Source organism: Ailuropoda melanoleuca, chromosome 14 (assembly GCF_002007445.2).
Source record: "Ailuropoda melanoleuca isolate Jingjing chromosome 14, ASM200744v2, whole genome shotgun sequence".
In the NCBI taxonomy this organism is placed as follows: domain Eukaryota; kingdom Metazoa; phylum Chordata; class Mammalia; order Carnivora; family Ursidae; genus Ailuropoda; species Ailuropoda melanoleuca.
In genome coordinates this window covers 67,497,711-67,523,053 of record NC_048231.1, presented here as the reverse complement: position 1 = coordinate 67,523,053, position 25,343 = coordinate 67,497,711, and the positions used below count along the sequence as shown (strand labels likewise).

The window sequence follows — 25,343 nt, the reverse complement described above, 5'->3', positions numbered from 1 at the left end:
TTTTATATATGTGTGGCATCATGCAATTTCTATAACTTAGCCAAGCAGTGTCCCTTGTGTTCAGCCCAAAAGCCTCTCAAATAGTAGCCTGTGCCAGATGTTTCTGAGGGAGTAAAACATATAATGTACCTAATTTTGCAAAACTACACAATAGGTAAACATTTCTTTCTCACCCCAGCTGGTGATCAGTTTATGCCCTGAAGCTTGGAGATTTATAGCCCTTGTAATTTTTTCCTAAACAGAGTAATTGCAGATGTTCTTCCATTGCTATTATTTAATTAGTGATGAAGACTTTGCCAAGATGTTGAATTTCAAGGTAATGAATTTCATCTGGGTAAGATCTGGTAGGTAGTTGTGACCATTTCAAGATAGCTTTTATCCTCACAAATTATTTTCTTATCGATTATGGAGTTTTTATTTATTTAGGAATTTTACCCCAGCTTATTTTAAAATTATTTAAGAAATGTCATGCCACTGACAAGTCATTAAGTCTCTTTCCAAAAACATCAAAGTCCAACAAAAGAAATACGTACATTGTTAACTTTAAAGTCAAATGTGTTTTAACATTATCAGAGGTTATTGATTTTTAACAGATAATTTGCACAAATCAGTGTGCACAAGAGTATAAAATAATTTTCTTGAAATTTTAATGTTCAGGAAAACTAAATTATAATTTAATTCATTGTGGTTTCCTCTCAGCAGGTTTTTACTCTTATTTAGCGTGGGTTTTCTTTTGTATTCTGATGTTCCATGGAGACTGAAAAAGAAATGCTTAGGAAGGGTCAGGTTTTAAGGAATTTTTTTATAAACAGAGGTCAGAGGTCTCTCATCAAAGACATGATCTTATTTTTGTAAAAAAAAAAATAAACTTTTTTAAACCCTTGGTTTTTATTAATAGAAATCACAAGGATTTGTCATAGTCAACTTAGGCCCATGGCTTAGTTATTTCAGTTATAATAGGTGTGCCTTTTAATCAACATGGATTTTCTTTGATGTTCATGCTTTTTCTCTGAGGAAATGAAGGAATTCCCCCATCATCTTCTGTTTGTCCTGGCCCTAAGTACTTGTGGTAGGGTATAGAATAATCACCAGAACAAATGGAGCGATAATAATAGGGAAGATGTTTGGAACCCAAGTGCTGATCTTGTTCCCCCAATTCATATGATGAACCCGACATTAAAGCTAACTGGCTATGAAAGCTAACAAAGTGAAACTTGCAGTAGACAGCCAGTGTGACTGTGCTGTTGTACACTCTTCTGCTGAGTTCTTCACTTTATCTTTCAGGAAAACATAATCTACTCCAGAATTCCATCACCAGGCGAATGAATGAATGAATGAATGAATGAATGAATGAATGAATGAATAATATGTAGCTGGAAAATAAAAGAGAAAAAAAAACTCCAAAGAGAAATTTGTAGCTAATCATTTCAGAGGAAACTTAACTTTTGAATATAATTAGCAGGTTTAAATTAGACATGATCATCTAGCTTCTATTTTGAATTTTATTTCACTTATTCTTTCTTCCTAGGTAGCACAAAGGTTGAAAATAAGAAGAAATTTAGCATATAACATTACCTAACAAAGTGGGGAGGAGAATTGGCTAGCAGTCCATTTTCCGTATATGGAAAACTGGAGAGAAACTTAGACTGTGCTTGTACTGATCTGAGTGTGTAAAAGCCAGAGAGCTCATTTTAGGAAGCTCCGTTTAGACTAAAGCCATATAAAAATTGTGATGTTTTTGTCTTACAAAAATATAAAAAACAACAGGCCTTTTATCCACCTTAAATGTTGATATATAATTTGTGGGTTTATGAAAGCTGAATAGTTTGGTATGTTTAATACAACAGTTTTGGTAAAGACTTTTTTGTTTGAAACTTTCTCATTTGTCAGTTTTGGCAATTTGGATAGCTTTAGGGAAGAAAAGTGGTAGACAAACCTTGCTTTAGTGTTCAAGAAAAATAAAAGTACTAGGGAAAAAGATGAAAATTATGTATTTCATTATAATTTTATTAAGTGGAACTATAATGAACTACATAATAATTGACCACTTGAACTTTATATTAATAGTCCTTCTTTATAGTTTACCATGCATTTTCACTTCCACTCCGTTATTTTATTTTTATAAGCACCATGTTAGGCAGTGGAGCATATTTTATTATTCTCATGAATGGAAAATAATAGTAATACACAGCTAATACACAATAGACTTTGAGACCTGTCATTCCCATTATATCTCACTGCTGTCCTCATATTAACTGTGTTTAAATGATTTTTTTTTATATAATCCATGGAGGAGAGTAAAATGTGAAAATTTAACTAATAACATGCAAAATTGGTCAAGGAGATGTTTGACCTACCCAAAACCAAAGCAAACGATTTCCAGCCTTAAAAAATTCTATAAATATAAATGATCACATTAACAGTAAAGGAAGAAAAGTTTCAAATAATAATCTAAATAGTTTTATGAAATTTAAAGGCCATTCATGATAACTAACAAACTAGAAATAGGAAATAATTTAACATGAGAAAAAATGACTTTAGAAGCTACAGTTATTTGAAAGCATTATTTATACATTGAAAGTCTAATGGATTCTACAGATAAATGCTAAAATTAATTCATAAATTTGAGGGAGTCAGTGGATTGAAAATAAAAATTTATTGTATTTCCATACAGTAGCCATAAATAACTAGAAAATGAAATCTTAAAATGGATACTATTTATAATTGAATAATTAAACATCAAATGCCCAGGTATGTGCCTACCAAAACGTATAGAAGTATTTTCCAAAGGAAACTACAAAAAATCTCTGACAAAAATCAAAGACATTCTAAATAAATGAAATGATTTACTAAGTTTATGAATAGAAATTTCAAATTTTAAAGAACGTGAATTCTTCCCAAGTTAACTTATATGTGTAATGGAATCAAAATAAAAAACTCAAGCAGAATTTTTGGAAATTGATGCACGAATATTCTGAAATGTGTAAGGACTCCCAGAAGGTCAAGTGTAGTGAAGACATACTTGAAGAAGGACAAAGTTAGGGACTTACACTACCGGGTATCCAGATTTGCTATAAGGCCACAATATAAGAAAGTGTGCTATTGGTGCAAAGATAAGAGAACAATACAGTAGAAGACAGGTTCCAGAAAAAGACCCAGAATGTAAACGTGGCCTGTTGATTTATAAGAAGATACCACCAAAATAGGATAAGAGAATGTATTGGAAAATAACTGGTACAGAATCAATAAATGATACATGAGTGTTTAGATATCTATATTAAAAAATAATGACCTATTTCACAACATGTATAAAAATCAATTCCACTGTATTACAAATGTAATTGTGAAAGGTATATGAAGCTTTTAGAGAAAAACATATGAGAACATCTGATTTATTCTGGAATTGCCAGAATAAGACACAAATACCAACCATGAAAGAAAATAAGATACAAATACCAACCATGAAAGAAAAAGTTCATAAACTGTACTCTTTTAAAATTAAGAACTTCTATTGATCAAGACACATGAAAGAAGAAAAGACAAGCCACAGTTAGAAAAAAGCGACTTAGGATACACATATCCAGCAAAATTCTCTCATCCATAATAAGTGAGGAACCCCTAAGAAAACAATAAAGACAGGCAGCTTAATTAAAAAAAAGGGCAAAACACTTGAAAAATCACTTCACAAAAGGGGCTATACAAATGGGCAATAAACATATGAAAAGGCAGTCAATATAATAATCATAGAAATGCAAATTAAAACTATCATGACTTGTCTCTAAATACTTAAAAAGCTAAAATTTAAAAATATAGATAAGAAGGTAGAGTAACAAGAACTCTCAAATATCTCAGGTAGGAAGGTAAATTGGTATAGCCTTTTAAAAAATGTTGACACTATCAAACTAGAGTTGAGAAAATGTATATATGATTTGACTTTTGAATGTCAAGATGTAGTACATATGTGCACCAAAATATGTTAGTATTTTGTACAAAACGTTAATAACAGCTTTATTTGTAATAGCTCCCCCACAAAAATTCATTAACAGTAGAATGGATAAATTGTAGTTTATTCATACAATGGAATAATATATAGCAATATAATGAGTGTTGCCACCCAAAAAAATGTGGATGAATCTAACAGAATTGGTATTAAGCAAAAGATGCCAGATTCAAGAGTATATATATAGTGTGGGATTATAATTATGTGACAATTGAAAATAAGCAAAACTTGTGTTGGGAGTGTGGTTAATTATTAACTGAGAATGGACATGAGGGAAGGAAGCTTCTGGGGTGATGGGTTTTTTTTTCTATATTTTCATCTAGGTGATGGTTATGTAGGGATGTTCATTTATTTAAAAAAAAAACTATAAATTCTTTTAACTATATGTATTTGCACCTCAATAAAAAAATTAAAACAAACCAATGGAATTAACATAGATTTTAATGAATAGAAAACACATTTGGCACAACCTTTTTATAAAGGATATATACCAACTACAAAAAATTTGCATTTTTTCATAAAACAGAATTAAGGTGAGCATTGAATAAGTATTCCAGATTTAAGAGAGTGTAATAAAATTTCTTTAAAAATATTTTGCCATTCAGATGTTTTAGCAATTTTGACAAGTTTATTTTCCTTGTATTATGTATGTAATTATAAAAACCATATAATTATCTCAGGAATCTGTTTATATTTGTAATAGTTGGTTAATATTTATGAAAGTTTAAAAAATTATTCACCTAACAGTTTCTTAGACTATCAAAAGTTGTAATGACTTGTGGTGTATAGATCACCATACTTGAATCTTACTTGTAGTAACTGCATCTGCTGTGGAAAGAGGGGCCAAGCTGGACCTGGGTGCCACTGGAATGAGGAACAAGAGCATTACTCTGCCATTACCACACCAACTGACAGCTCAGAAATAATCGTGCAGAAATAGACCCAGAACAGCTTTAAGAAGGAAAAAAAAAAAAAAAAGAACTTGAGAATAGGCAGGGATATCTTTTTTACTTGCTGTATTTTGTTTTGTTTTTAATTATTGATCTCACACAAATAATGTCTAACAGAAGGGCTTTTTTTATTATTATTGTAAGTTGAATTTATACTAATTCGAGTAGAATTTTTCAAAATGAACATTTTTTTCAAAATCACTTGTATGATCAACTATCAGCAGACAAGTTAAGCATTTAAAAATTATTAACTAGGGAATTTTGTACTTAACAGAATAGGACATTCGTAATATACTTAAGTTTATATTTAATCATTATGAACAAACATGTAACCATCAAATTTTCTTCACCATTTTAATAATAGACCTTTAATATATAATCAGTAAATTGTTAAGTGAATAAATAAATGTATTTCAAAACAGAGATGATAGTTTACTCTATCTGGTACAGTTAACATAAGCAGAAATTTAGTTGGGAGCTCATGGCATGGTCTATATCATGTTAGAATTGATTTTTCAGTGGTTATTGACATGCTATAAGTTACTTCACATACTGACAGAATAAATGTTTTATACAAAATAAATGAATTATTCAATAGTTTTAAAAATTCATTTATTAATGAACTTGTTGCAGAGAAGATTCAATGCTTGATTTTCCATCATTAAGCAGTTTCTGTGCAGCATATTATTGTTTTTATAAATCTAATACCTAACACAATACCTGAGACACCATGGTAGTTTTATGTTGCTGCCTTAATAAATTCATGTGAACTTAGAAGCTTAAAATAACACTAAGTTATTTTCTCACAGCTCTGTATGTGAGAAGTCTTAAGTGAGTCTCACTGGGATAAAATCAAGTTGTTGGAGGTTCCATGAAAGCATCTGTTTCAGATTGCTGGCAGAATTCAGTTTCTTGTGGTTGTGGGAACTAGGTCCCTGTTTTCTTTCTGGCTGTGGGCAGAGGGCCATTTCTACCTTCCAGAGGGTACTTGCATTCCTTGACTTGTAGCCTCCTTCCATCTTTAAATGGGGAAAAAGAGATGACGGGCTTCAAGTCTTGCTCTCATTTTTAAATTTGTCCTGCATCTTCCTTCACATTCTCTGAACTTCAGCCAAGAAAGATTCTCCGATTTTAAGAATTTATGTGATTAGATTGTCTCACCTAGGTAATCCTAAATCATCCCTTCAGCTCAAATTCTGTCCTTAAATCACACCTGCAAAGTTTCCTTTGCCATGAACAATAGCATATTCATAGGTTCCTGAGATGATAGCTCTAATAGTTATCCATAAGAATCCCCCAAGGACACACTTCTGAGGGGCTGACTTCATCACAGATGTCTGAAAGAATAAATGGCCTTCATAGACTTCAGATAGCTTCCATGAATGTCATTTTATTCAAATTTAAGCTCATGGTTTCTTCATTTGGGGAGTCCAGATTTCAGCACCTGATGGCATATGAATGAACTGATTTCCACATGAGCGCTATGCCCAGGCTAATGATTGCTCTGAGATCAAAGAAAGGTAAAAACTGGGTAACATTGAATGTTTCAGAAGTGCACATGGCATTTTATTCCAGGAGGCTTGCCCACCCTTCCCTTCCTTCCTTCTTCCCCTCCCTTTTCCTTCCTTCCTTCCTTCCTTGCTTGTTCCCTCCCTCCCTCCTTCCTACCCTCCCTCCCTTCCTTTCCTTCCTTCCTGGAAAAATTGAAAGAAAGAAATGTTTACGAGGGAGGAAAGTTGGTCTGACATTGGCAAGGGTGTGGGGTAGGAATGGCACTTGGAATGTAGGACAAAGAAAGGATAAAACTATGAAACTGAGTAGCATTGCCTGGCTTATCTGAAGAGAGAGCAGTGTATTAAGTGTTGTGTCACTTTAAAACATACAGTACTTCTCCATAATCAAGTCATTGAAATACATGGGAAATTTATTATTGCTTTGTTAAAAAAATCTTTGGGATAAGTAATTTGAATGCTGCTATTATATTCTTATTTACTACTTTCGTTTGTTTTAGATTTCATTAGTTTATTTGAGAGAGAGAGCGCGCGCGTGTGTGTGCATGAGTGGGGTGCGGGGTGGGGGGAAAGAGGGGAGAGGAAGAAGGAGAAGCAGACTCCTCACTGAGCAGGGAGCCTGGGGGCTCAATCCCAGGACCCTGAGATCATGACCTGAGCTGTAGGCAGACACTTAACCCACTGAGCCACCCGGGCGCCCCTCTTATTTATTACTTTTAAATTTTCTTTTAAAATGTTCATATCCATCTGCAACCAAGAAGATCCTCTGTATTTTTTAAAAATCAACTTATTTTTTGTGAAACTGTCTTACTATTTTTTTTTCATTTTAATCTCCTGAGTTGTGAGAACACAGCTTAGCAAAGTGTATAAAGGCAGCAAAGCAGGTAGTTTAGATTTCTGTTAGTCTTCCAAGGAAAACCTACAAGTAGACTGGAATACAACACAGAGAGATTATACAGTAAAATGCTTTTGCAAACTAGGATTTAAAGAACTGGAAACCTTATTATTTTTCTCAGTCAAAATGTAAATGGGTAAATTTTTATGTTTTTATGTTGTAAAAATGAATTGTGAAATGTTTCTCTGCAGAATGAAAAAACGTGTAAAATGCCATCCAACTATAATACTCTGAAAAGTCCACATATTTAAGAACATTAGGTAGGAGTAGATCCTTAAAGAAAATAAAAAATTATTCATGTTCTGCCCACCCATTTCCTCTGTCCTGTGTCAACAGGGCATGAGTATAATACGGTTTCATTCATCTAGTGATTCATTCAAGAGTGTTTACTGAGATACTACTGTGAGCTGGGGCAAAAAATTAATAAGGCACAAAAAGTTTATAGAAGAGAGGAAATTAATACAAAGATATTAACTAAAATAATGGTGATTGCAGTGACAGAGCTATACATAGTACAGTAGTATAGTATTGACTGGGCCTTACCCAGTGCCAGTTTTCTAAGAAAAGTTGAAAACGCTAATCTTTACACATTTCACCATGTATTAATACATATATGTAGTACTTGCTATCAATGAATTAGGAATTACTTCCCAATAACATTATAAATGCCAGGTTTATTGCTTTTGTGTCCTGCTTCCCTTCTAAGGAGAGTCTACATTTTTTCATTCTCTGGCTTTCTTCATATCTTTGAATAGATTAAACATATAAAACTACTTATGTGTCTCATTTGTCCTATACTTAAGCAAACTAATTGCTACTCTTGTGCCTTCCTGCTAGGCTGACATGGCATATTGATGCAGAAACATCAACTATCTCTAACAGCCTTTCCAGAAAGACCAAACATTGTCAGTTTCATTCATTTTTCACCACCACTATCCAAATTAATAGCTTGCCAGCTTCAAAAAGAAGCCATCAAGTGAATTGCACAAGATACATCTCACCTTTTTTTCATTGTATTGGAATTCCATGAAGTGTCTTATAATCTGGAAAAAAAACATGCATGGGCCACTCATTATATCCCAAATGTTTTTCATTCTTCAAGACACTTCTATTTCTATGCCATAACGTGGAAAGAAGTGACTTGGAAGGAACAATGGGTTGAGGAAATGATGGGAAGGGAAGGGGAATTCAGTTGAATGGATTCATGCTTGGCAAACTTAACGAAGATGAAACAAAAGGAAGAAAAGAGGAAATTTTAAAAAAAGGAAATAAGTTGAAGAAAAACAAAAGATGAGAGAAAAAGAAGACATAGAGGGAAATAACCTTAAATTTGGTTAATAATTATTATGACAGATTTCTTTATGCCTTCATTTGCTCTGACCATGACTAGTTGATATTCAGAATAAATCTTAGGGTTGTGGCCCTGGGGGACCTAATGTTGCATTAAACCTGAAAAAATATGCAAGATCTAGGAACCCATCCATTTAATCATTTTAAGAGAGAATGGTGTCATTGCTGACTGCAGAGAACCTATGTATCTTCCCATTTTCATTTATTTTGCCTCCCCATACCTTTAATTCCTAGTTATTGTTTCTTTCCAATTCTCACTGGTTCTTTTTCTCATATGCTGAATTATGCAATATTTATCATTCTGTTTCTGTCCTGTGTACTCAATACTATATTTTAAAGATCATCCTGTGTTACTATAATATATAACTAGTGCATTTCTTCTAATCACTTTATAGTCTTTCATGGTAGGTGACCACCACATTTTACTTAGCCATTCTGCAATTGAATGTACATCTATGTCACCTGCAAAATTTAACTTAGCAACATAAAGTTAATTATGGATCCCCGAATCAGAAATTGTAGTAGAAAAATGCATAGACCTCTGGCTTCTTATCATACAGGACCTACATGAACCACATTTAATTGAAGAAGGTGTGGGGTAGATACATTCAGGCATTATTTATGGTATCTTAACAGCTCTGACAACTCTCTGCAAAGTTATTGTGTCCATTTTGAGAGCACTTAAAAAGCTCACAAGCATCTCATTATTTTAAAGGAGTTGGAGACATTTTTGAATTATTAATAGGCTATGTCTCCTTAGTATATGCCTTTGCTTGAAAAACAAAATGCTTTTCAGCGGTCTTTCTCTTTGTGCAGGTATATGTACGGCCAAAATCAATCTTGAATGAGAGATCTAATTTGGAACTTTGTTTTGCATGATACTAATATACTAATTAAGGGTCTAGAGCAAGGGTCAGCAAGCTTTTTGTATAAAGGAAAAGATAGCGAATATTTTCGGCTTTGTTGTCCACTCAATCTCTGTTGCAGTTACTCAGCTCTGCCACCACAGAGGAAAAGCAATCATAGACAATATGTAAATGAATGAGGTGATACTGCTCCAGCAACATTTATTCACAAAAACAGGCAGTGGGCTAGATTTGGCTGGAAAGGCATAATTTGATGAAACCTGTTCTAGAAAGTGGTTTTTTTTTCCATATTGGGATTAAGTTATTTTGGGGACTAGAAGGATCTCAAGAAGAGTATTTAGAGAAAATTGCCTTAGGTATTTTTAATCCTATTTCTACTTGAGATCTATCACAAAGGTTTAGACAGTGCTCCAATGTGAATAACAACATCAGGTGATTAGAGATGCTCATGATCTTTTATTTATCAGTTAGGGGAATATCTAATTGAGAGGAGCAAAAGAGAAAAAGCATTAATAATAATTCTATCCATAAGGATATTTTACTAGACTGCAGATAATTTACTTTTCATATTTGGCACCTCTGAAATTGGGCCTAATGTTTTCTGACCCCACATTCCCAAGGAAAAGACACTGAAGCATTTTTAAATATGTATATTTAAATTACAGAAATTAAATAAATATATATATATATATATATATATATATATATATATATATAACTCCAGAAAACTATTTTCTCTATAAGCATCCAGTTTATTTGGAAGAGTGATGTAATTCTATAAAGTATTCAAAAATTAGAGCATTCACACATATCAGTCTAGAATCTTAAAGGTCCTGTAATTCACATTCAAGATTAGGCTGAAATCAGATTGTATTCTAGCCTTAATGCTGTTCTCTTCCTGTGTGACCCTTAGATAAGAAATTGATTTTCCTGGCCTCCATTTCCTCATTGACAAGTAAGGATTTTTGAAAAGTTTCTGTTCCTTAAAGTCTTGTAACGAATACTGTGGCTATAGTTGTGAAGAGAGACTTTAATTTTCTATTTCATGTGCTTCTCTATTATTTGTGTATAATATAATCAGCGTGCATTATTTTATAATGGATTTTATTAAGATTTTATAAGTGGATTTTAAAAAGAAATATTTAAATTCTGATATAACATGGATGTGGCAATGAAATTGGCCTTAAACATAAACATTTTCAAAATTAAACATTTGCTACAAATAAAAGGTGAATTCAGGTTACTTGAACAGCAATAGGAAGTTATAAAATATCACATATTTTAATTTTTCAATGAATTTACTTAATTTATGCTATAATGTATATACTTGAACCTCTTAGATCAGTCTCACATTTGTAATAAAGTTTCTAGGTACTGCTCTTACAGTTTCTGCATTTATGTAGTGGATTATTACTTTATGATAAAGTTAGTTGATAATTCCTTAACTCTTTTTGCTGATGACCTTTTAAAGCTGCATAATTAGAATAAGTTGTGGTTATTGTATTGGAATCTCTATCCCATGGGCCAACAAGGCAGCACATTAATTCTCTGCATCACCCACTCCATGTGCAATGCCATCAGCACAAAGATATTATTCTTTGTAATTACATAAAGAAAGGGTCTATTTAGTGTTAACTGACCTTTCTGTGACTGATCAGCCTTTTCCACCAGTGAAGTAGAAATGTATATCATTAAAATGTGAGTAAATAGGAAACCTTTCTAAATCTTAAACTATTCAAATCAGGAGGTGCATACGAAAAGGAAATTTTTCAGTCTTTCACATGATGTGGTGAAAAGAGTAGCAGACTTTAAATATATATTTTAAAATATGACAAATTGAAATATAATTAAATTACAAAAATACACAGAAATATTTAACAAGGAAGTAATATACAAATATGTTTCTGTTTAACAATCTTAATAATAGAGGACACACTATTTAACTCAAGGTTAAAATTTAAAGTTTACTTAATAAGTAGTAAATTTATAGGAATTATTATTACTGTGGTTTATCATTTACAGAGGACATGCATGTAATATAATTGTTTAAATCATGTATTTTACCTTGAAAAAATTCACTGGGGTATGTAGATTATGTGACACCAATTTTTACCCTCTTTTTCTTATTACATAATTTGTTTCTCTGATCACTTATATTGGATACTTTGAGGGGCATGCATTATATTGAAGAAAACTGGTCAGATAGAAATTTAAAGCATTTCTTAAAGACATTGGGTAGTTATAGGAGAAACGCTACAGTCAGAATGGAGAAAAATATTCCTTTTTTAATGTACACCCACATTAGTCATGTGATTTTTAATATATAACAAGCATCTGTGGCTCTAGGACAGATTTTCCCTGCTGATAACACAGACAGGAGCCTGTATAAGAAATATATTCAGAATCTGTTTTTAAAAAATGACTCTTCCTGGAACTTTGCTCATCACTTTCACTGGAACTGATCTCTCATGGAACACTATCATTATTTGGATATGTCTTTTATCCCCTTCTTCATGTATGATGTATTCTGATGTAGTTAGCTTTGTGAATGCCTCAGTTCCCTTATCTGACTGCAAGCTTCTTCAGCCCTAAAATTGTGTATTTTTTCATGCTAGTATCAATAATTCTGATCAAGTATGTATAATGAACAGCATCTAAAAATAATAAGGAACAAGCAGAGTTAATATAGAGTATTAATATTCAATGGATACTCAGTGGATACTTCTGAATTCTTTAAGAGTCAGTGCCATAGTATCCATTGATAAACTTTATGAGTAAATTGACAGCAGCTACATTTGTAACCCCATCAGAGAGCTAAGATAAAGAGTCCTGTATGTTGTCATATATGTATGTAGTCATGTGTGGGGGTGCTGGAGTGGGGTAACTAAAAAAGCATCCCCCTGGACTCTGGCAGGAACAGGTGCTTTTTGATTTCTCATAGTGTCTTCCAATAGGGCTTTGTGTGTACCAGTTGCTCAGTAAGCATTTTGAATAAATTAGTGAATAGAGAGCATTTTGTCAAACATGATAATATATAGAGTCTGAGGCATGTAACAACCTTGATGCAGAGGACTGATTTGTTCATTTAAAAATCAAGAATGTTCAAGACTAATTATCAGAGAACTCATGTTGGACAAGAGACTGGTTTCCATGGCAGCACAGACAAGAAAGTGGGTCCTGGGAGAGTTAGAACAGTTATTTGCTCCTTTGAGGCTTCAGGGTATCGACACATATCATTCTTACAGACTTCCTTCTTGGAAACACTGGGGAGAACTCTCATTTTCTGTAGTAATTGGTGTATAGATTTTAAGGGAACAGCAATACAATAATGCCTCTATGCACACAGTAGGTGATGCACCTGATAAAGTATATGCTTTCTCCATGTCTGTTATATTGTTAGAGACTTGGCATGTATTTTAAGCATTTGTGTTCACCACACTAATTCCCATGAATCAAAGGGACTGCTTTTTGAAGTGACAATGTTCACAAAGAGACTTCAAGCCTCTAGGTCTCCTTTATTCTAAAGTCCATCCCCTGCACATTCCATGAATCAATCTCAGTGTAGTTGCCTCCTTTAATAATATCAAAGCATCACTGTGTTCAAAACTACCAATTCAGTGCCCTAAACTGGCAGAGATGTGCCAAAGGCATCTGTGGGGTTTTAATAGTATGATATCAGTGGTTTAATGCATGAGCATATGTACAAGATCACGTGCTACTGAAACATTGGTGCTTGGAATGGAGCATTATTTATGATGCTTTGCCTCAGTGGGATACTAAATATATGGGTACTTTGCATTGTTTGCATAGTAATATTTTAAAGCCTAGAGATAATGAAACATTTAACACAATCCATGAAAGCCTAATTCGCAAGTCATAGGTAACAACCATCTAATAGTCCTAAAGGGGCCATAAAAACATTCCTCTCGACTGACTCACCCAACTTTGCTCAAATATATATCGACCCATGTAGCAGGAGAGTTTTGATCCCTGCCAAATAAAAGACTGTTCTAAGATTCAAATCACTGATTATTTTTTCTACGAGGCCTTTTCTGACCCGCTCCCCCATCTAGTAGAATCAATTCCACGTGGTAGAATTGATTACAGTTATTTCAAGAAATACCTCAAATAGGCTCGTTTACACTTCTGCCTCCTCCTACTCTGGCCTCTAATCCCTGGTGAAAAGGGTCACATTCTATTCTTATTAATCCTTGGGGAGCCATGGAGCAGGATGCAGAGAATAAACTTATTAAGGGTTTGCTAAACAAATGATTGAATGGACAAAAGCTAAACATGAGGCTACTCTGGAGTAAATTGATCAATAAATACCACAATGCAACTTTTGTTTTCTGGTGGTTCTGGCAGGAAGTCAATCCTTTGCAACCATGAGACTCCAGTGAGTGTGGTGCAATCTGTGTAAGAACACGGACATATGTGGCACTAACAGCCAGCAAAGCCCTGGCAAGATGCATAAAGAGCAAGGAGCTGTCTGCACTAAACTATTAATAACCAACAACCAGAGATGACAGATCATCAAAAAAGATCATCTGAGGCAGCCACACATAATCATATCAGGATGGGACACTTAGAATTAGAACTGGGTCAGAGATGACAACTCTTTTACAATATGTAATTATAGCCCCTCTACCTAGCAAACTGGATCCAAATGCCTGTATTAAGAGTGACTGAGGGTATAGATGACACATTACCATAAATTTAGGTATGGACACTAGGGCTATTTTAATAACACTAAAGTATTTAGAAATAGCTATGTAGGTCTTCTACATATATATGCACAGTGCAAATACTTTTTTTTCAAAAAAGATTTTATTTATTTATTCGACAGAGATAGAGACAGCCAGCGAGAGAGGGAACACAAGCAGGGGGAGTGGGAAAGGGAGAAGCGCTCCCAGCAGAGCAGGGACCTGATGCGGGGCGCGATCCCAGAACGCTGGGATCACACCCTGAGCCGAAGGCAATTGCTTAATGACTGACCCACCCAGGCACCCCTACAATGCAAATACTTTAATCATAAGCGTCTCTCTAGACTATTTGGATCAAGTTTCTTTCTCGTAATCTCCTTTGCCATAAATCCATCTTAAATTAAAAAAAAAAAGGTTCAGGGGCACCTGGGTGGCACAGCAGTTAAGCGTCTGCCTTCGGCTCAGGGCGTGATCCTGGCGTTATGGGATCGNACACCCTGAGCCGAAGGCAATTGCTTAATGACTGACCCACCCAGGCACCCCTACAATGCAAATACTTTAATCATAAGCGTCTCTCTAGACTATTTGGATCAAGTTTCTTTCTCGTAATCTCCTTTGCCATAAATCCATCTTAAATTAAAAAAAAAAGGTTCAAATGTGTTTAGACTTTCTCCAGGATAAGTGTATCTGGCTGGGCCTCCATCAGAGTCAATGGGTAGCATTGTTGCATCAACCATAGTCCAGAACTATGCAGGCCTCAGCTGTAAAAGTCTATGCGCTTACGCACTTGGCTCGTCAGAGACAGCATCAGTCTTAATCAAATCATGGAATATGGAATTGTGTAGGTAAAACAAGCAAACAAACAAAAACAAAAGCAAAATGAACAAACAAACAAAAAACCAAGAGACTAATTATGTATAACCAACATACCCATATTGACTTACAAAATAAAGTGTCTTCCAAAGGGACCAAGTTCTAGTTTCCTTCAGCAGCTCATTTTATCTATGTCAACAAGCTGTGTGTTAGCCGGGTTATGACAAGAGAGTTGCTTGGTATAAGTAGGCTCAGATCAAGGTGATTCTGTTATTTGATTGTTTAATATCATTAGGTTTTATAAAGATAGTGCTGCGTAGTGTTGCGTGCTAGCTCATGTTTACAAAGGAAATATATTGGATGGTGAAGAGTATGGGATCTAGAGCCCGTCTGCCTTGATGCAAAGCCCAAGTCTCCACTTAATATGTGTGTAATCTTCCACAAGATATCTGGGTGTTTCAGTTGCCATGGTTGCATAATAGATACCCTAAACTTTATGGCTCATGATTCTATGTGTCAGAAATTTGGACAGGACACAGCAGAGCCTGCTTGTCTCTTGTCTCACGCTTTCTGAACCATCAGCTGGATGATTTAGAAACTGAGGATTGGAATCATCTTCAAATGACTCATTTATTCATGAATGATGCTGACTGTTCTCTGACACCTGACCTACATAGCTATTTCTAAATACTTTCTGACACCTGGCTGGAAGACCTACACATAACTTCTCTATGGGGCCTGGATTCCTTATAATATGGTACCTGGTTCTGATGATGAATGTCCCCAAAGAGAGGGCCAGGCAGAAACAATATGTTTGTTTGTTTTTAAATAAATTGTCTTCTTTAAAACTAGCTTTTTAAAATAAACTAGCCTGGAAAGTCACATAGTATCCTTTCTACCGTATTCTTTTGGCTGGTGAAACTACAAGTCTACCCAGGTACAAGGGAAAGAGAAATGTACTATGCTTCTTGATAGGAAGTAACAAGATTCTGGGACAACATGTAGAATGAAATTATTTCTGTTGCCTTTTTTTTGGAAAATACAATTTGCCTTACCTGACTTTTCTTGCCTTTGTTTCCCTATCTGTAAAATGAGGATAATGATGTAACAACTGAGCTCATTGCTATTGTCTCAATTCTTTCCATTGTGTATGGAATTCAGCCCTATTTCTAAGTTCTTGTCTCTATGTTACCTGGTGAAACATAAATAGATGACCTACTGTTTTGTGCAAAAAGAACCCAGTTCTCTAATTATAATTACCTATTCTTTATTTGCCCAGTGTGAGAGGGAAAGAGAAGGGAAAGAGTGAGAAAAAATAACCTGAAAATGGAGAAAATGAAGGAGAAGTCCAAGATGAAATCCATGGTTTAAAAAATAAGAAAGGTCAGGGGCACCTGGGTGGCACAGTGGTTAAGCGTCTGCCTTCAGCACAGGGCGTGATCCCGGCGTTCTGGGATCGAGCCCCACATCAGGCTCCTCCGCTATGAGCCTGCTTCTTCCTCTCCTACTCCCCCTGCTTGTGTTCCCTCTCTCGCTGGCTGTCTCTCTATCTCTGTCAAATAAATAAATAAAATCTTTAAAAAAAAATTTAAAAAAATAAAAAATAAGAAAGGTCAAGTGAAGAAGAAAATGGAAAGCCTACCATTTGTATATTTTGGGGTCTCAGTCTGCCTTCAGTTTTCAGCATTTTTGGTGACAGAAGGAGAAGCCAGTTCTTTCTTTAGGTATGGTTTCTCAGTACTTTGGGGATCATGGGCTAGTTAGGTAACCCCAGAAAAATGCCATGTATAGTTTCAAGGGGTTCACATACCTTTTGAAGTCCATGATGCCCCCAGAGAAAAAACTCTTGCTAAGGCTGGACAATGTGGTATATCCTTAGAATGACGTTTAGGGCAAAAACATATTGTGCGAGTGCTCTTTATATGCTTTTTCAAATCTTTACCTCTCAAGTAGTATAATATCAAGTAATATAAATTTTACATTCTAATTATATATTTGTATGATTTTTAATATAAATCTTTCCCACAACACCATGAGTTTTTGAGATTCACCATTATATCCTAGAGCTTGGCATATTATAGTTATTACTCAGACCACAATTATTTTAACCTGCAGAGATCGCAATCAAATTTTTCTTTAATGGTTTTAGGAAGAAAATTTTTTCAAGTTCACATTTAGCCAAGACCTTAAGTAGAAAGATTCTACTGATAAGATTCAGCTGGATTTGAATTTAGAAGCATATAAAAGTCATCTTACTTCTCTTATTAGTTTCTTCTTTCTTCTTATCCTTTTATTATATTTCTGACCCCAACTTTTGTGCCCTTGTTAAATATCTTCTACTGTTAATCTTTTATAAGCTCTTTCAGCTCCAGTAGTGGTAACATTATTTCCCCTCAACATATTTCCGCCAGTATCATTCCCTCTTTGTTTCATTTGCATGTAATAATACTACTGGTTAAAATTAAACAACTCAAAGTTGTATGGTTGAACCACAGTTAAGCATAAAAAAACATTTTGAAAGAGTGTCAGTAGAATCCCATTATTTAAAATTTTTATAAACCTGAAACTTCATCGCATATCTGAATGTCGCTGACTTTCAGGAATAGTGAATTGGCAAATCCTTCTATAAATTCATTATTGAGAAATGATAATGTAAAATATCATAACTGATGTAACAATGTTTTGAAGATTCATTGACATAACTGGACAATTTAATTTCTTGCTATCTAATTGTGGCATACAAAGCAGTAAGAACTGGTGTCATACAGAAATTGAAGGTATATGTATTTGGAAATAAAACTGCATTTTACCCAGTGAGCAAACCATAAAGTACCAAATATATCCTCACTGAAGTTCCATTAAATAAATAGGTTAATGCAAATCCCACAACTTTTCTACCACTCCTCTCAAACGCAATGTTTATAGTAGCCATCTAGGGCTTGAAAAAATGTAATTGAGAAGTAGATTACCTCAGGTATCAGGATTGTCCTTATGTTAAATCAAATAAACAAAAAAGCTCAAAATGATTCCTCCTCCTACCTTCAGTAGAACATTTATCAAAGATCCAACTAAATCACTTGAGGCTTAGATTTTAGTACGTGTTAAGATACCAAAAAGAACTGTAACCATTTTTTTTCAAAAGTATCCCCACCGAGGTAAAATACTCATAGATACTTGGTCCTCCTACCAGAAGATCATTCTGTGTGATTTTAGGTAAGTTTATTACATTAAAGTTTCTAAAGTTTGAAATTACTATGCCAGAATTAGGACAAGGACATTTAAAATGGTTCTCAGTTCATCATTTTGGCTTTTTGAAGAGCAGCTGTGACATAGTATTCATCATTAGGGATCAATATGGATACCAGGCTTTCATGAGAAATATGTTTGTTGACCTTAATAAATCTTCAAGTGTGTAAATACAGAAATATTTGTACAGGCAATTTTCTGCTGAATTACATTTCGTCTATGCACATTCTCATACTGCAATATATTTTTAAACAAGTTATACTAAAGGTTTGATGTGAAGGCTGTTTTCACAAAGAAACATTTTTAATTGCTTCACAATGGTTATTTTGGTATCTAATTATTTAATCACCATTATCATCATCATGATTAATCCACATTTATGTGTTTTGCAAACTTTTTGCTACTATAAATAAAGTTTTAGTGAATAAAGCTTTTTGCTTAGAATAAATTTCCATAAAATGAACTACTAGATTAACAGGTTTGAAAATATTTAAGGCTGTTGATAAATTCTGTATTTTTTAAAACACCAGAGAAAACTGTATGTGCTACAAACATTAAAAAGAATCAACATCTAGACCGAATTCACACATCTAATTAAAAATGATAGGTAGCTCCTAATTTGCCAGTTGGTAATATTACAAAAGTTATATTCTAACAGTTTTGTATTAGATTTAACATATATTTATTTAGTCATGAGGGGGTGTTATAAAGTTCTCAACTGCTCACAGATTTAACCTTTAACATAGCTAAAGTGTAGTAGGATCAAATAATGGCTCTCTCGTGACACTTCTAAATGTTGAGTTCCTTGTCTTTGTCTTTCACCCTTTAACTCTCTATGTTTTCAGTGAGTGCTACCACTCTGAACCTCTTGGAAATAGGATTCTAAGCTTCCAAATGCCTTGCACCTATTTGAGCATTGAGGTTTGGGGAAAGGAAAAGGGGGTAGTAAACTGGAAGAAGCCTCCTAGGAAGCCGAGTGGAGCATTTCGGGACTGAGTACTTCCCAAGGCACTGTGGGGGGAAGTCTGGGAAGGAGAGAGAACAAAAGTCAGAGAGACTCTGGTAAATCAGTGTTCAAAAAAGAAAGAAAAGATATAAGAGCATCGAGAAGGAAAATTATTAAATCCAAGGAGGATATCGATATCAGAGGAAGCAATTTTTGACTTTATTATTTTTCTACAATATGTAATATAATATTTGTAGATAATTCAAATGATGTTGAAAAAATCAAGGAAATTAAAATGACTTTAATTATATATTTATCTTCTAGAAAATACAAGATGATTCTCTAGAAGAAAATCTACGTTTAGCTCAAGAATATCAAAAATTACAGAATACTTTCTTAATGGAAAAGGACAATTATTTCAATCTATATGATAGACAGTTATCACTTGATGCTTCAATTCGAGATAAGAAACAGGTAGGTTTTCTAATTTCTTTAAATAATGATTTACTTGACATATGTATTACAAAAAGTAACAAGTGGGCAGTCATGGGCTCTCCAATCGATGGTGGTCTTTTATTTGCAGCCAAATGGCATGTTTTCTTCTTGTAGAGTTGTATGTTTTTATCAACTTTGAAACTCAGTTTTGAATAGATATTTGAGAAATGAAGAAACCTAGTGTCTAATCCAGCATTTTATACTAATTTGCTTTATTATGATCTGGAATACTAAATTTTTGGAGTTTATAGACTTAGATATATTATCATAGACTTCAAATTTCATTTTTATCTATAGGTAACTTTTCACGATACGCCTCAAAATCTTCATCATATTGTATGGGCTTCAAATGTTGGTGTCTATTTTCTTAACAAATATGAGTCTTAATTAGAAACTTGGAGAATAGTTGACCCTCTGTAGTTACTGGAAATCAGTAGAAATTCCTCATATATTTTGTAAAATCTTCTGTAATAAACTACAAAAGTAAAACACATAGTAGGCCAGAAATGAAAAAGGAAAGCAAATCTCCATTACTTGTATTAAGATATAGCCACTTCCTCTGTATTCTTCCCCAGATACTCATTGGCAAGAATAATCATCTCCCTTTGAATTTTTGTCTCTTCCCCCCATCTAAATTTCAAAATATGGAAGCATGATTATTTTTTAGCAATTTGTCTAGTCCTAAGAACCAGTAGACAGCTAATGAATGCTTTCTCCTATTGTTGTCACCCATACTACTCTACTATAAATTAGTGGTTTAAAATTCCAGTACTGTACTTATCCCTCCTTATTGTGGAATATTGGGAAGACAGAAGGCCGGGATTTGAGTGCAATCTCTACCACTTACTAGCTCAGTGATCTTGGCAAATTATTGATCCTTTCTGACCTCCGTTTTCTCATCTGTAAAATAAGATTACCTCAGAGGAAAACTGATAAGGAATAAAAAGGAGACATCCATAGTTATTTTGAAAATAAAAGGATACTATGCAACTGTAACTATTACATTCGTCTGGTATGCTTATTGTAAACTCCCTTGTGTTTCCCATCCATCTGCTCTCGTGTGAGTTGAAGTTTCTGAATACATTGAAAGAAAAAGTATGTATTTCTCTCTTAAAAATTAGTAGCAAGATGAAGATAAATTAAGAAATAAATGTGTTTGGGAAAGAATTGATAATATAACTATACACCAAAATCTTAGTGTCCTCAAACTATGTGCAGGATTCAAAGAAAGGACATCAGTGGAACATTTGACGAATCACTTCATGCATTTGACATTGTTACTGAGGTTAAACATGTTCTATTTGTTCCTGATAATTGAGGAGGAGAAAATAATCAATGGCTATACTGTATTTCCTTCTCCAACCAGGAGGGAAACAAAAATAAATTTTATGTATACTTGTTATCAGTTTATATAGAATCCTTTGGTGACAAATGATAAATAGATACCTGCATAAATAGCAAGGAACTCATGCCTTTAAGAGAGATCCATAACACCGTATTTCCATAGTAAGAATAAAATTGTCTCGATGTTGGAATTAAAGCAAATCATGATTCAGGATTCGAGAAGTGAGACCCTGGTATGAACAGACAGTGAGGTATGCTAGGAGATTGAGTTTATATTTGTGATGATCCCTCAAACGAATCACTTTTAGCACACCTGTTTCAGGGAAACTTTCAAAGATTTATTTGTACTTCCAATCATTTTTCATTTCCATCCTTCAGCGATGGAGGTCATTAAGTGCAGACTGCCCTTGTCAGTGTCATGTAGGATCAATTTGCTGCAATGGACAGAGAGGCCTTATTGATGCTGTTAAATCTGTCAGTGAGAAATCGTATGTCATTAGCGTCTAATGCACTGCTTACAGGATGGAATTTGGCCATCAAAACTGAAAAAAAAAACCCTTTAATATTTTAGTCCATTTCTTTGATATTGCAGCATTTTCCATATTATATATATATGTATGTTTTAGTCCTTTGACCAGTTTAGTTTTGGGTACACAAAAGCACGGTTCAAACTCTGATTCCCTTGTTTAATTCCCTTGTCATATAAAGTGGATCTCACCTTAAGGAATTTTGTGTATTATTTTCCTGTTTTCCTGTTTTATAACTTCATTGCTTCTGAGCATAGATTCCTTTTGGCTGGTAAATAATTACATTTTGATTTTTGTGCTTGTTTTGGAGTATTATTCTCTCCACACAAATCTCGTTCTTCCACAAATCTCGTTCTTCTTTGTGTTTTTAGGCCAAGAGTCGCAAAAAAAGGTTAATGGAGGAATAAAACAAGTTAAATATAAAAAATAATGTCCCTTTCCTTGACACAATTTTATATACAGATGGTTCAAATGTTAGAGCGCTATACTATTACTCTTGATGAAGTTATGTCTCCTTCCTTTGCACATGTTTCTCGGTACTTTCCTGTGCTTCAGGTTTTTGCAGTTACGAATATTTTCCCCTTTAAAAATCAGAAACAAACAAAAATGATTGTACAAAATTCCTATCTTCCCTGTTCATGGGTAATGATGGAATAGAATCTAATCTAAAACTTTTCATACCTCAAAATTTAAAATAACACTAAAGGGGAATAAAAGAAAAGTATCTGAAAAACAGGTTGTACTCTATGTAAAATGGACATTTTCATCATTTTCTTGAAAAGATTTCAAAAATGTTTTTCATTTTTTAAAAAATCCATGAATATATTGATAAAATCAGGTTTGTTTTAATTGCTGTCTCAAATTCTTCAAGTCTGCAAAGAAAGGTAAGCTACAAGCATACAAACGATGTGTTCTGTTGGCTGAAAACATGATCCCTTTTGAAACTGATTAAAATATGTCTTTAATTCTTTTGTAAACCACTTGTGAAGCTTAACCTTTGCCTACTCCAGTTCTCAGGACTTTCAAACTAAGGGAATACAAATTATTACAGAATCAGTCAGCACTTAACAAGCACTTATAGGGACCTGGTGTCTGTGCCAAGCAGTTTGCAAGTATTATCTTTGTAATGTCCATTAGTAATCCTCTAAAATTTTTTATTATTATTGTAATAATCTCTAGTTTAAGATATGGAACTGAGACTGAGCATGTCACAAGGTCATGCAAGTAGAGGGAACTGACTGAGATAGGACTCGAACACAGGATTTTTAAAAATCCAATCCATTTCATAACCGTGACACTCCCCCTGTACTATAATATTATTAAACAATCCTAAACGGTCTCATCAGGCTTTATAAAGCATGTAAAAACCAAATCAGTCATGCATTATGCCGATAGTGTCCAACTGAAACAGAGTCTTTGATTCACTAGTTGTTTTTATAATTTCATCTCATTGAAGCCACTTTTTCAATGATGATTTTCTTGTGGGGAACGACTACCACCTATTTAATTAGAAATTATTTAATTTTCGTACAGATTATAAATAAGTTTTGCAATCCTAAAATTGTAAAATTTTTGAACTGGAAATGCCTTTAGAAATTTTACCCATCTCTTTAAAATTAAAAGATTATTTCACACACACACACACAATAAAAAATAAAAAGTAAAATAAAAGATAATTTCAAAACTGAGGAACCGTAGGGCCAGAGTGGCCCAGTGACCTACCACACACACAGTTAATTAGGAAAAAAGTTGGCCTAGGACACAGTTGTCTTAACTTATGTTCAAATATTCCCTCCAACCAGCTGTAAAATGAGCATGTGCTGTGATATTTTTTGAAGGTTTGAGTGAACCAGTAGTTGAAAAGTAGTAAGAGTGACTGCAGTGGATATGCTCAGATTGGAGCATCTTTTTAAAGCAACCTGAGCTTATTAAGGAATCATGTAGGGACATAAATCAGAGGACTACTTTGGAGCTCTAGGCGATACTTCTGGGTCTCACAGAATTCAAACACTATTCATTCATTCATTCAGTTATTGAAATAAATTGTTAATCATCAAGCGTACTGACATCCATTGTTTTGATACAATTAAAGGCACAGGAATATGCCACCTCAACTCAGCTTCCATGCTGAATACTGTGATTCCCAGAAATGAAGGGATTCTTTTCTAGACTAGAGCATAGAATCAGAGTGCAACAGTATGCTCCCTTAGCCCACCAATGGAAGAATCATGAATTTTTGCTGTCTAATCTGCATCATCTAGATCTCAATAGATGAAGTTTCCATTTTAAATTCCCCAAAAGATTGTATCATCCATAGACTTCATTGGCATGTTTTTCTTTCCTTTTTCAGTTTTCAAACATGGGTTTCCTATAATACTCACTTTACATTGATTTGATGAGGAGTCAAAGTCAATTCTAGCAATAAACAAAATTATTTTCCTAAAAAAATGTGAAAGCGGTTTTAGTTCTCTTTTTCGTAAGTACTTTATATTGCTTGTTATCTTGCATGTATTAAAATTAGGCTTCAAGTAGTGATTTTTGAGTGCTTGTTTCAGTGTAGATGGAAATTCATTTCTTTGCTAGGAAAATCATAACTCTTAAATAGTTTTGCCACACGCACACACATGCACACACACACGCACACACACACACTTGTTCAAAAGGAGTTGCTGCACTTTATAGACTGATAAGCTTGCATTAAATTTCTCTTGGCCCTTTTCCCTGAAGAACTCTCAAGAGATCTCTGAAGAGCTTTTGTGATCCTACACAGGAGTAGATGGCTGGTCATCTATTGTTCTATCCCAATGAGTCTCCCTTCTGTTGTCCAAACTCTGTGTGAAAAACACCAAAACTTAAGTGTTTATTTCTGGCTAATACTTTAGAAAGGTCAGCTTGGCTTAAATCAAACCAGTTCTTCAGTCTATAACCAGTTTCAAGTGAATTTTAGATTTATGTATCTTTTAAGCAATTTTGAGAAGGTGATCTAGTGGAGATGCACAGCAGGAAGGAGCTTTTTAACTTTAGTGAAAGCTTGGAAGTGATTTCTGGAGTGGGGGGAGAGGATCCCTGATACATCAAAGACACTCATTGTCGATTTTCATATATGTAGTCGACCACTGAACAACACTGGTTTGAATTGCATGGGACTACTTACACGTAGACTTTCATATATAATATATGAAAAACATTTTTTGAGATTTGTGACGATTTGAAAAAACTCACGGATGACCCATGTAGCCTCAATATATCCAAAAAATTAAGGAAAAGCTACATATGTCATGAATGCATAAAATATACGTATGTACTAGTCTATTTTATCATTTAGTCCAATAAAATATACACAAACCTATTTTAAAAAGTTAAAATTCACCGAAACTTATGTACACAGACTTACAGACCATACATAGCAATATTCGCAGCCTAGAGAATTGTGAACAAACAAAAAGATGAAGTATTACCTCACAACTTCATGAAATTAACTGCGTATGTACTGTACTCCTGTAATAATTTCACAGCCACCTCCTGTTGCTGTTGTGGTGAGCTCAGGTGTTGTGAGTATCTGCTCGAAAGACCCCGTGAACGCTCATCTCTGTGTGAGCACTTCCTCTCTCCAGTAAATTGCTCTCCTAGTAAAAAGTGATCTCAAGATTTATGGATATCTGGCAATGCCTGGAGACATTTTTGGTTATCACACCTG

The 25,343-nt window shown here is 34.1% G+C and overlaps 1 protein-coding gene across 1 annotated transcript in view; it reads left to right on the top strand.

The window, feature by feature from the left end:
* CCDC178 (coiled-coil domain containing 178) overlaps nt 1–25,343 on the top strand; it is a 343,537-nt gene that overhangs the window by 197,593 nt on the left and 120,601 nt on the right. Inside the window, 1 exon segment of the mRNA XM_034642198.1 lies at nt 19,605–19,754. Coding sequence (XP_034498089.1) covers nt 19,605–19,754 — 150 coding nt within the window.